The sequence below is a fragment of the Erithacus rubecula genome, assembly GCF_903797595.1.
Source record: "Erithacus rubecula genome assembly, chromosome: 2".
Classification (NCBI taxonomy): Eukaryota; Metazoa; Chordata; class Aves; order Passeriformes; family Muscicapidae; genus Erithacus; species Erithacus rubecula.
The window spans coordinates 32,391,979-32,403,343 of record NC_136685.1 but is presented as its reverse complement, the minus strand read 5'-3'; the positions used below and the strand labels follow the sequence as shown (position 1 = coordinate 32,403,343).

Sequence of the window (11,365 nt, the reverse complement as noted above, 5' to 3'; positions counted from 1 at the left end):
CATTTACATCAACCACTTCAATTTTCTTTCAAGTTTACTTCAATTTTCCTTCTAAACCACAGGCCAGCCATACAGGTTGTGATATCACACATAACTTGTACACAAAAACCCCTAGAATTGGACAAGGTGCTTCACACTATATCAGAAACCTTTTGGATATACTATATTCTGTATCAACAGCTAAATGCTAAGCACAGCTTGTATAGTTCTCTACAGTGACTAATACTCAGTTTTGAGTCCTTTCCTGCCAGTTAAAATTATTCTAGCTGGTGAAAGCACTAATACCATCTACTCTAAGCTGGAGCACCACTGCATCATCTGTGTGTGTTTGAAATAGGTCACTTCAATTCACGTTACTCAGTGTCATTTATCAAATCCTATGTGCTATCTCTGTGATTTTGATCAGAAAAATTGCTAAAACTACAAAATCGAGAGAGCTTTATTAGGAACAACAGTAACCCCTACTGGATTGTGATTGTCTCCCTGGAAACCTAGGAGATAAAAAACACCTTGCACTGCTTTGTGGAAAAGGCATAGCCCGCATAACCGTGATGAAGAACGAGTTATTTCTCTGCTTGCAATAAATTTCATGTCATCATTTCCTGGATTAAATTGGAAATCCTGCTGAATTTACAACCAAGCTTGCTGAAAGACATCTGTTCCTCGCAAACTGAAATTCAGAGCTTTTTTTTTTTTTTTTTGTATTTACAGATAAGTTATGAAACCAGGCATACGCCTGCTAGTTTTTTCTGTGTTAAAAATTACAAGTACTGGAATATATTTCTTTATACGCTTGAAAACAAGGGACTTCACACATGATTAATAACACAAACAAATTACCACAATCTGCTGAATGCATGTCCTAAACTCATCTGAGTCCTGTTTGAGCACATTAGAGTGTGTGTGGAGCTGTAGGGAGGAGAAATTGGAGCAGAGGTACCACAAGCTACTGTAGCAGAAACCTCATGGGATGGTTAAACAGCACCTATATCACAAATTCTATCACTATCACAAATTCTGCATTCAGCCTCTTTCAGCACATGTAGCACTTCTGACAAATGAAGAATATGCTAGCAGAGCTATTTTCAGTGATATTTTACTATCCTGTCAGAGAAGTTCAAGCACTGTTTCTGCAAGTTTTTTTTCATGGCTATCGTCTCAGAATAAGATCTCCTTGCTTGTTACTGGAAATGAAAACCAGAGAGTTCCTCTGGGCTACCACAGAACCCTTTTAATATTGAGAAGCCAAACATAAAGGGACAAACAGCAAAAGGGAAAACCTGAATGAAAGACTGGCAACAAATAACCTTAATAATAATCTGCTTGGTGATAAATATTGATTTGTTTCCTAGGAATTCTACTTTTGCTTACCAATGTGAAATAATCAACTTTGGTCACAATGCAAAGGCGATGGATAAAAATAATCTGGATTAGGGATGATTAAATATGCTAGAGAGGGGAAAAACATTCTGGATAGATGGTGTTACAGAGATCTCAATTTGAGAAATTACAGAGAGACCAAAAATGGGGAATTTCAGAAGTTCTTCAAGTATTTGTATTTTCTCTCAAGCGTATACCAGACATATAAACATATACCTTTTTGCATTGAAAATTGGTATTTCTGCTTTTTTAAAAATTTATCTTAAAAAGAAAACAAGAAACAAGTGAAATTTTCCAAAAGGTGTTCAAGAACTTTTGAAAATTAAGCCACTTCAAGCTACTTTGGGCAGAGACCTTCAGACTGTGGCCACTTTGGAAAATCTTAACCACTCAGCTCCAGTTTTTTACTGGCTGGTGAAGGTCACACGAGGCGTGCAGCAACATGAAGCATTTCTTATGTGCTTCTCAGAGGCATCCCCACTCACCTCAACCACTCAGGTCCTCTTTCCAATCTTTGAAAAAAAACCAAAAAGCCCCTAATCTAGCCAACAGAACGTACAGGAGAGACAGTGTGCCTTGGATTCTACTCCTCTTCTGTCTCCTCTAGTTTTACATTATATAAATATATTTATACATGTATGTGTGTACATGCAAAATGCTTCTGTGTATAAAATAAGAAGTATTGTATTCTGATGCCTAAGAGTTCTTAGTCTTCTCCAGGTTAACTAAGGCACCCACCTCTGAAAAGATGGAACTGGAAAATCAGAGGGGTAAAAGTCCCAATTGAAATGGATTTAAATGTGTAACTATCTGTAGGATTTTGTAGGTTATTGCTTGTTCATGAGCTACTAATGAGAATGAATGAAGACACCCACCTGAAGAAGAAAACTGTTAGAGAAATAGCTGCTTCTACTTCTTTTCTCATCTTCAGAAGCAGCTTAAATTACTTAAATCCTCCAATGTGGTGTCAGTTCATGACCGCTTACAGCATTCTGGCAATAAATGTTATTTTTTCTTATTTTGCTATTTCACTAGCATTACTTGATGAAATATACAGTGAATTATGTTGAAATCTCTATTTGACTTTTGATATTGTCCATTTGACAAATGAAATTTTTATTGTACACATACCCATGACATCACACAAAGCTACCCTGGGCTATGGCACAGAAAAGAATTTCTACTGGAACAAATGGAATATCTGAAGCAGACTGTGGACAGACACTAAGTTCAGTTCTGTGATAAAACTTAGGACAGATCAATCTATTATGTGTAAAGCCAAACATCCTTCTGTGTTAGCTGTCCTAAGAATGAGAGAAAAACAGTAATAGCAAACAATTTAGACACAAGACGAAGTTATCAACTATGCTCCTGGGACAACTCCAAAAAATTGTTCCTACCTAATAAAATTTTGGACATCTGTGTTAGCTATCTATGAGAAGATATTTTTTTCCCTTTTATTTCCATGAAGTTACAATATGAACAATTTCATTAAAAGAAATAACAGGAATAAAAGTTTGTCAACTGAACTTTTTTTGTATCCCTCTGGTTTTCATCTGTTTTGTCTGTTTCAGCAGCATTTTCCCTTAATAGTTCCATCAGTAATAACACTGCTTCTATATTTCACCATATAAATATGTCTTTGAAGATTTAAAAACACAGTCTGATCTGGCAATTAAAAAGATGAAAATACATTACTGTTAAATTTAGAATTGGCACCTAATTTGAAAATTAATACCACATATATTACAACCAAAAAAGCAAACATATTATGTCAAAAATAGCAAGGACAATTGAAGCAAAATCTCTTATATGCACTGGTCAAATTTCTAAGTAAATCTATCAGGCCAACTATATGGACTTTTTCATTATTCTGTCATGCAAATCCACAGCCCAACCATCAATTTGGGCTAAAAGGAATACAACTACACTTTTAGTAAAGACTTCAGTATTTGTAAGGATTTATAGTAATAAAATCAACAGAGTGAACATATATCAGCAATCTGGTAAATATTTAATTGGGGTCTTCCTCAAGAATATTTTTTTAATTAGGAAACCAAACTTCAATCAGAAAAAGTTACAGCTGTTTCTTGCACATCTAAAATGTCTGTAACAGTGAAACATTCTAGAACACAAGAAATCTAGCATTTTCATCACTGTATGTACTGAAATATTGCTAATTTATTCAGATGCTTTCATGCATAATTACTAGAAACACAAATCTGTTATTCTGCTAGTCTATCATCAGATAGGAAAAACTATCTGGTGAATACTTTGAAAAATATAAGTAATTGCAAATATTAAATTATTAACTATGCCATAAATATGCTGTCTAAAGTTTAATTTGCTTAATAGTTTGCTTTTTCTATTTAGGCTAACATTGGGAATGCAAAGCTTGATTTCAAGCTTTGCCTACGCAACAGATGACTTCTGGCATAGCAAGGTTTTCCAAGGATGTGACAACACATAAATTGTAACACAGTTGAGAAAGTGAAAGTCCTTTTTAAGGACATACTTATACCGCAAACCTGTATTCTTCTTTCTAAAGGCTTGGTGGAGTTTTTTTCAATGTGGGAGAGAAGGTTTATTGTGTTGGTACAAAGCATCACTTTTCTGCTACTGCTGTATTGACTTGGGAAGCTAACAGACCACACTTACTTCTGTATCACCAAAGGACCCTCAGCTCCCACGTGGTTTGTCTCTTTTCTGAGTGAAGTATCTGATAAATGCTGCACTCTCCAAACATTCTGCTTTCTATCTCACTTGGTTTTTTAATTGGGCTTTTATTGTGTTATTTCAAGGAAAGGTCTTTTCCCCTTGTAAGCAGCATATTTGCAAAAAAAAAAAAAAAAAAAAAAAAAAAAAAGATTATTAAATTATGAGCCTGATCTGGTCATTATTAAATCAGCAGGCACTGAATTAAATTCAATCTTCTATTATAGTCCACAAGAAACTCACAGTAGAAACACTGCAAATATTGTAAGATGGAACACCACTTGTTAACAAAATGTTTCCATTTATAGAAACAGGAAGAAATTAGAGGTGAAACTATAAAAATGACCAGAACATAATGAACAGATTCAATCAGGAATTGTTCCTATCCACAGCATTGTGACTTCCAGTGCTGATCCATTACAAAGAGATACCTCTGTTTCCTCTAAAAGCTTCTCCCTTCCACTTACTCTCATAGAATATAAATGTCATTTGGAAGCTTGAAACCAAAACATTTTTCTTACCAAATGCTATTTTCCTTCATCATATGCTGAGAATGAATGGTTCTTCTTGAACATTCAGCTGCTAAAGAGAAAGAAAAAGTGCATATCAAATTTTCATTCTGTCCGCTTTGACAAAGGCTCTTTTCCACATTAAGGCTTAAAGAGAAATAAAGATGCTAAACCTAAAAATATTGGTGCAGTCAGACTGATTTCTCTACCTGTGCAGATTCATGATACCCTTTTTAATGGATTTCTTGAGAAAATGAGGCAAAAAAGAAATTATGCAGATGCAGAAAGATTGGAGTATACCACAGGGAAAATGCTAGAAGAATAATGAGTGTTGGGATCCTTGCAGAGTCATATTTTGAATAATTTGCCATGCCTGTTTTCAGTGACATCTCAGTCAACAAGAGAACGTGGGTCTGAACAGACTGCTCTGCTTGCTGCCATGTCACCGGGGACTGTCAGCACTGCTTAAAAAGTAAATTACTCTGAATGAAAAGATTTAAAGCAGTTGTTGCAAAACTTCAAACCACCTTTTGGATGTCAGAATTACTGGCAATATTTTGGCTTGGCAAAATAAAAATTATCTAATAAAATAAAAATGATCTAATTTAAAGCTACCTTGGTTTAAGGAGGGGAATTTAATTGGGGAATTTTCTTACCTGACAACATCCCTTATCCAAAGTGTTTTAAGAAAATATATTAAAACCATGTAAATTCCTTGTGCTATTTTTCTAAGAAAATTTTAAGATTGTCACAACTAAAATTAACTTTAACAAAGCAGCTAAGCCTTGAAAAACAATCCTGCTTCTTAGCTGTGCAGCCGTTCATGAAGATTTACCCTCTACTTCAGTCTGGATGTTTCTCAGCAACACCTGCATCACGCAGAACTTACAGATTTATGTACACAAAACACATTTTAGATGCATTTAGAACTGCATGTGTTTTATTGAGGAATGAATGAATAAGCTGCTCTAGAAATAGCAGTCAATTGGAATCTCAGGTGTCAAAGCAAGAGGAGGATTATAAAATGTGCTTCAGAAGGATGTTAAAACTAATTATTTTTTAAGTGTTCAGTTTTTAACCACGTTCTAAAGTAGTGTGGGAGCTACTTTTATGTGTCTTCCAAGTACCACTGTTAATTATTTTGTAAAAGAAAAGCAAAACAAATTTCAAGCACTGTTTATGGAAGGGAATTTAAGATCAAATAATGCATTGTACAAAACACCAAAGCATTCATTGTTGGTCAAACATTGTAGGGGAACATCATCCAACACAACACTGACACATGCTAAACGTTACATCCTAATAAATATACATGTAAGCAAATGACAAAAATTATTTTAAAGTAGCTGTCACCAGATCTCTAATAAATTTCTATTACATTGACTAAGATACAAAAATAATAGTAATAATAATCTTTAGAATAATATGTGCAGTAACAGTAACAACAGTTACACTTGCCCACTATACAAATACTCGCTCCATTGATGAGAGACTGCAATTAAAGTCGCTGCTTGTCCTTACACAGCTCTACAAATGCACAGCCGTTACATTAACACATCATGGATAATTGCTTTTACTGTAGTTACTTTAAAGTATCTGTTAACAAAACTCAGGAAATTGCCCAAGAAATGGCTTGGTTTGCACATATTTCATCTATTATGTCACAGGAGCATCTTAAGCAAGGATGATGTTCTACTCCTCTCGGCTCTGTACAGGTAAGTGTAAGTTGGTAATCTCCAGAATAACCGATACAATAAAGCACACTGCATAGCTACTGTAAATTCTAGCTTCTTACACAAACTATCTGATGTAGACCGAGTATGAACGGTTTGCATAGTGGCAGCAGTAATAGTTCTTCACACTAAGGTTTTCACACTATCCTTAAAATATGGGCAGCTAATATTCAGATGGGCAGCCTGCTTTATAAGAATCCACAAACTTAATTCATATGCCGTTAACCAGATACTGCTCATACATTCAAATTACAGCAGAAATGCTATCACTTAATTCACATTAATTGCAAAATATACTGACTTACAAAACAATAGTTTTACTTAATATCCATTCTTTTTTTACTTTCAAGGGTAAATGCACATAAATATATTTTAAAAAAATCACTGCTATTAAACAAATCCAATTTAAAGCAGTAGAAAATTAGTCAAAAGCAAGTTGTGCTACTTGCTTCATCTGAAGTCACAAGATGAAAAATGCCTTTGAATAGTACCGATGCCCAAAATAGCTTATATGTCTTCAGATACTTTAAAGACTATTTTATATTTATGAGCTCCTACCAAATGTATATATCTATGAGAAAACTGTCACTTTTGAAAGCAAAAGGAATTAGCCAGCAATTCATAACATTTGAGAGATGCTCAAGAGCTTCAAGTAACCGTGACCATGGAAAAAGCTCCACAGATAAACTGGTATATATAAAGTCACATCACACTTTTACAGCTGGTGTATTTTTTTTTTCATTAAGAAACCATAAATAGATTAGAAAAAGTGCACTAATTATTGGCAGCCACTGCAAGGTTCTTGCTAACCTTTCTATATGTGGTCCAAGTTGTATCTTAAATTAGGCATTCTGAAGGATTTTTTTGCATGCTTTATATATTTACAAGAAAATGCATTCCCAAGCAAGTAGCAAGCAACACACTATACTGAAGTGCACCTGTTAAATGCATTAAGATAAATGTAAAGTTCCATCAAGTTACTGGACGTAGATCGCTACAGAACCTCACAAGCACTTAGACCTTAAAAAGGAAACAGCAATCTAATAAATGCTGTATGTGATGCACAAGCCTAGAGCTTGCTGACCGCACGACTGAGCTGCATTTAATTTAGTTCAGGACACATAAATATGTTTTTTTATAATAAGCAATTCCTTTCAGGTAAGATTTCCTTTAGCTTACCAACTCCACAATTTAATTTTTTTTTTAAATTTGGTAGAGAAGTCCTTATGAAAATTCTATTAGCTTGTACCTTCCCAGGAAAGTGGACCCTAGCATGTCTTGACATTATGCAGGTGCTTTCGGAGAGCAGTCTGAGGGGTTTGTGCCAAGTGGAACTGCTCTCATTGTTTAATTCTCATTGTAATTCTCCTAGCATATATCACAAAATCATCAAACATTTATGGCTCTAAGCTACATATTTGTATAAACTTTTATTTCAAATTACTACTGCGGGGCTATTTCTTCAGAGATTATAGTGCTATACACATTCTTATATGTCCATACTTTTCTCATTGAACAGCAAACACGACAGTTCTTGTAAGACTGTTTATTGAATTTAACAGTTCAGACTGAGTTTAGATGGAATTTAGATGCAGTTTGTATAAAAAATTCTGTCAAGTCACGTAAACTGCAATCAAAAAATAACTACAAAATAGTAAGAGACTTACTGAGATCATAAATTTCCTAACATGTAAAACTATACAGTATTTGTGCATGCTTGATATTTGATTTCCTTCTGAAGAACAGTTAAAAGGAGACTGTTTGGTTTTTAAAATCTCAAGGTAGTCTATGAAATGTAATCATCACATCTCAATTCAGATATACAAGATCAAAACTGGCACAGAGGAACATGTAACTTTTTTCCCAAAAAGTTGAGGCAGCTTTTGTTGAATGGCGTCTGCATCAGTAAATGTTTTATAAACTCTGGTGGCTTTGGATCATCAGAGAGAATCCTTTTTTTTTCTTTTGACATCTTGAAAAAAATTACCCACTCGTGCAGACAGGTAAAGAGGAAAATAAGTAGCAGCTTGTTTCCTACACACAGCTGAACACCATGCCCAGCAGTCCAGTGTCTCAAAACAAAAACTGACTTGACATCACAGGGAGGCATGTCCCCCTCAAGTTACAAGCATGTCTGAGACTTTTCAGGGGAGATGGAAGCAAGCACAAAGGTAAAGCACAAGTCTACTTTTCATGCATAGGTACTTTGCACTGCCCTGCATCTGGGGCACTTTGTCAGACATCCGAGTTGGAGCTGAGGTTTGTTAACCTGGGGTCTGCGTTGATCTCGTATCTGTAGTGGTAGCCCTCCATGTGATCCCTACAGGCATCTCTGATGTTGTGCATCCACTTTTTGATTCCTTTTCGGTTCAAGTACAAAACTAGGAGGAATATGGCCCCAATGAGAGCCAAGACTATCCCCAGGAAGACATACGAAGTCTGTAGCTGGGAAGGCAGGTCTGTGGGCACGGAGCAGTTCAGGTCCGAGCCATTGATCTTCAGCAGGGCTTTGCCCAGCATCTTGTCAGGGGAGGCACAGGTCAGGGCTTCTTTGCCCTCCACCTGGTCGCTCTCCTTGAGCCAGGCCACCAGGTCCTCGATGGCACAGTCACAGACCCAGGTGTTGCGGCCCAGGACGATGTGCCGGAGCGCGGGCAGGCTGCGGAACTGGGCCAGGGTGCTGTTCCACAGCACGCCCAGGGAGTTGTCGCTGAGGTTGAGGCTCTGCAGCTGGCCCAGCCCCTGGAAAGAGACATTTCGCAGGCCCACCAGGGAGTTGTTGCTGAGGTCGAGCTGCCGCAGGGCGGGCAGGGCGGTGAACATGCCGGCGGGCAGCAGCAGCAGCCCGTTGTCGGCCAGCTCCAGGCGGCTGAGGTTGCGCAGGGCCCCGGCCTGCAGCAGGGCGGCCAGGCTGAGCAGGACGCCGTGGTCGCGCAGGGCCCCGCGGAGGGCCAGCTCCTCCAGAGGGCTGCCGCCCTCCCCGAAGGCCTGCGGGCTGAGGGAGACCAGCGCGTTGCCGCTGAGGTCCAGCTGCCGCAGGGCGGGCAGGGCGAGGGAGCCGGCCTCCACGGTCCGCAGGTGGTTGCCGCTGAGGTTGAGGGAAGCGAGGTCGGGCAGGCGCTGGGCGGGGAAGGCGCCGGCCGGCAGGTCGGTCAGGGGGTTGCCGGTGATGAAGAGGCTGCGCACGTAGGGCGGCAGGTCGGGGGGCACCGCCGTCAGGTTCCTGTTCACGCACTTCACCGTCTTGGCCGGCTCCGAGCACTCGCACAGGGCCGGACAGGCGCCGGGCTGCGCCGAGCCGCAGCCCAGCAGGACGGGCAGCAGCAGCCCCAGGCAGAGCGCGCCGCGCCCCGGCATCGCGCCCGGCCCGGCCCCGCACGCAACTTTTCCCTCCGGGCGCCTCCGGCTCCGGGCGGCGCGGCGAGGCGGGGGCCGGCTCCGGGCGGCCCTTCCTTCGGGGGCAGGCGATTCCCCTCGGGGGCTGGCTCCGCTCCGCTTCCCGCAGCGAGACCTGCGGCAGGGAGGAAAGGGAGACAGCAGCGGCGGGGCGGCGCGGTTCCTCTTGCCCGCGCCCACCCGCCCTCCCCCGGCCCGCGGCTCGCCCCCCGCCCCCGACACGCGGCTCGCCCGGGCGGCCCCGGCCCCGCGGCAGAGCGGGAGAACACGCGCAGGAACAAGTTTTCGCCCACTTCCAGCTCACCCCGCCGCCTTCCCACCCGGCCGTCGACTCCTCCGGAGTAGCACGGAGGAGGAGGGTCTGACCCGCCGCCGCCCACCGTGTTCCGCGGCTCCCCACCTGCCGTCCCTGCCCTGGGGCTCTTCCCCTCCGCTCCGCGGCCGCTACAAACTCCCGCCCCCAAAACCCACCGCGGAGCGCAGCGGAGCCGAGCCCGGTCCCGGACCCCGTCCCTCACCTTCCGCCTCGCGTACAGAACAAACTCGCCCGGAGCTCGCCGCCGACTGCCCCCAGCCCTGCCGCCAACTCCGCGCCCACCCTCGCCGCGCCTGGCCCTGCCTCCGCTGGCAGGAGAAACCAAGCGCCGCCCGGCCAGGGGGAGCCGCCGCCCGCGCCCCGCCCGGCTCCCGCCCGCCGCCCCCGCGCTCCCGCTCGGCCGCCGCTGCCGGGCTGCCTCTCCCCGGAGCCCGCCGGAGGCTCCGCTCCGGGTCCCGTGCCCCGCTGCCCCGGCCCAGGTGGTGCTGCCGGAGCCTCACCTTGCCGCCATGTGGAGCCGCGCCATGCGGGGCTTCAGCTCGGCTCGCTGGGCGCGGAGCGGGTCCCGCCCGCCTCTGGAAGGGAGAGCTCCGCGCTCCGCTCCGCGCTCGCTGCGCGCTCCGGTGCCTGCCCCGCCGCGCCTGCTGGGCGCCGTTCCCCGCGCTCCCAGCACGGGCGCGCTCCGGCCGGCGGCAGGATGGGGAATCCCGGTGGGATTTCAGCGCGGGGTGCCGTGCCGGCTGCTGGCGGCCACTGCCCCCGCCCGCCTACCCAGGGATCGCCTTTCGGCGAGGAGGGAACAACAGCGGCCACAAAATAATCCGAGTGAGCTCCAAAGCTAAAGTAAATTTAAAAAAAACCCCAAACTGAAATAACACCAAAACTACACTTAAACCCACCGGGAACTTTGGAGGTCTTAAAATAAATAATAGTGATTTTTAAGAAAAGAAATGGACCTGCAAATCGATAGCTCAAGATTGACACTCAAACTTTATTATGGTGAGGAAAAAGCCTGTAAGTACCTGTCTGCATGTAAAATATTTGCCGGCTTCGGTCGCTGCGGCTGTCCCAGAACCGTCCTGGCAAGGCTGAGCAACGCGGGTGCAACAAAGTCTGGTTTGCTTATGTTATTCCACAGAGGGGGTATTTGAGGAATTCGTGAATGGTGTGAGTTGCCATGGGGACTGTATTTGGCCACTGGTCCTTAGAAAGTGATCGAGGTCATTAAATAACACCTAATTAACACAAAAGATCCACCAGTGTATACAAATAACCAGTTTCAGCAATGTGAAACAACGTTTTGAGGCGATGACTCC

General features: G+C 42.7%; 1 protein-coding gene across 2 annotated transcripts; it reads right to left on the bottom strand.

Annotated features, from left to right (window-relative positions):
• Positions 1-5,765: 5,765 nt before the first annotated feature.
• Positions 5,766-10,670, bottom strand: TPBG (trophoblast glycoprotein). 2 transcript variants are annotated; one of them, XM_079327223.1, is made up of 2 exons: positions 10,550-10,670; positions 5,766-9,848 (listed from the first exon to the last, which is right to left on the bottom strand). In XM_079327223.1, exons 1-2 carry the CDS (start codon positions 10,573-10,575, stop codon positions 8,573-8,575), a joined length of 1,302 nt encoding a protein of 433 aa, XP_079183349.1. In that variant the 5' UTR covers positions 10,576-10,670; the 3' UTR covers positions 5,766-8,572. The 2 variants fall into 2 exon arrangements, with proteins under 2 accessions (XP_079183349.1, XP_079183350.1); XM_079327224.1 differs by having other exon boundaries at positions 10,252-10,667.
• Positions 10,671-11,365: the final 695 nt, after the last annotated feature.

Coding starts and splice junctions, on each gene's coding strand:
- TPBG (XM_079327223.1), bottom strand. CDS start 10,575: ATGGCGCGGCTCCACATGGCGGCAAG. Junction 9,849..10,549: donor CGGCTCCACATGGCGGCAAG/GTGAGGCTCCGG, acceptor TCCCTGCCGCAG/GTCTCGCTGCGGGAAGCGGA.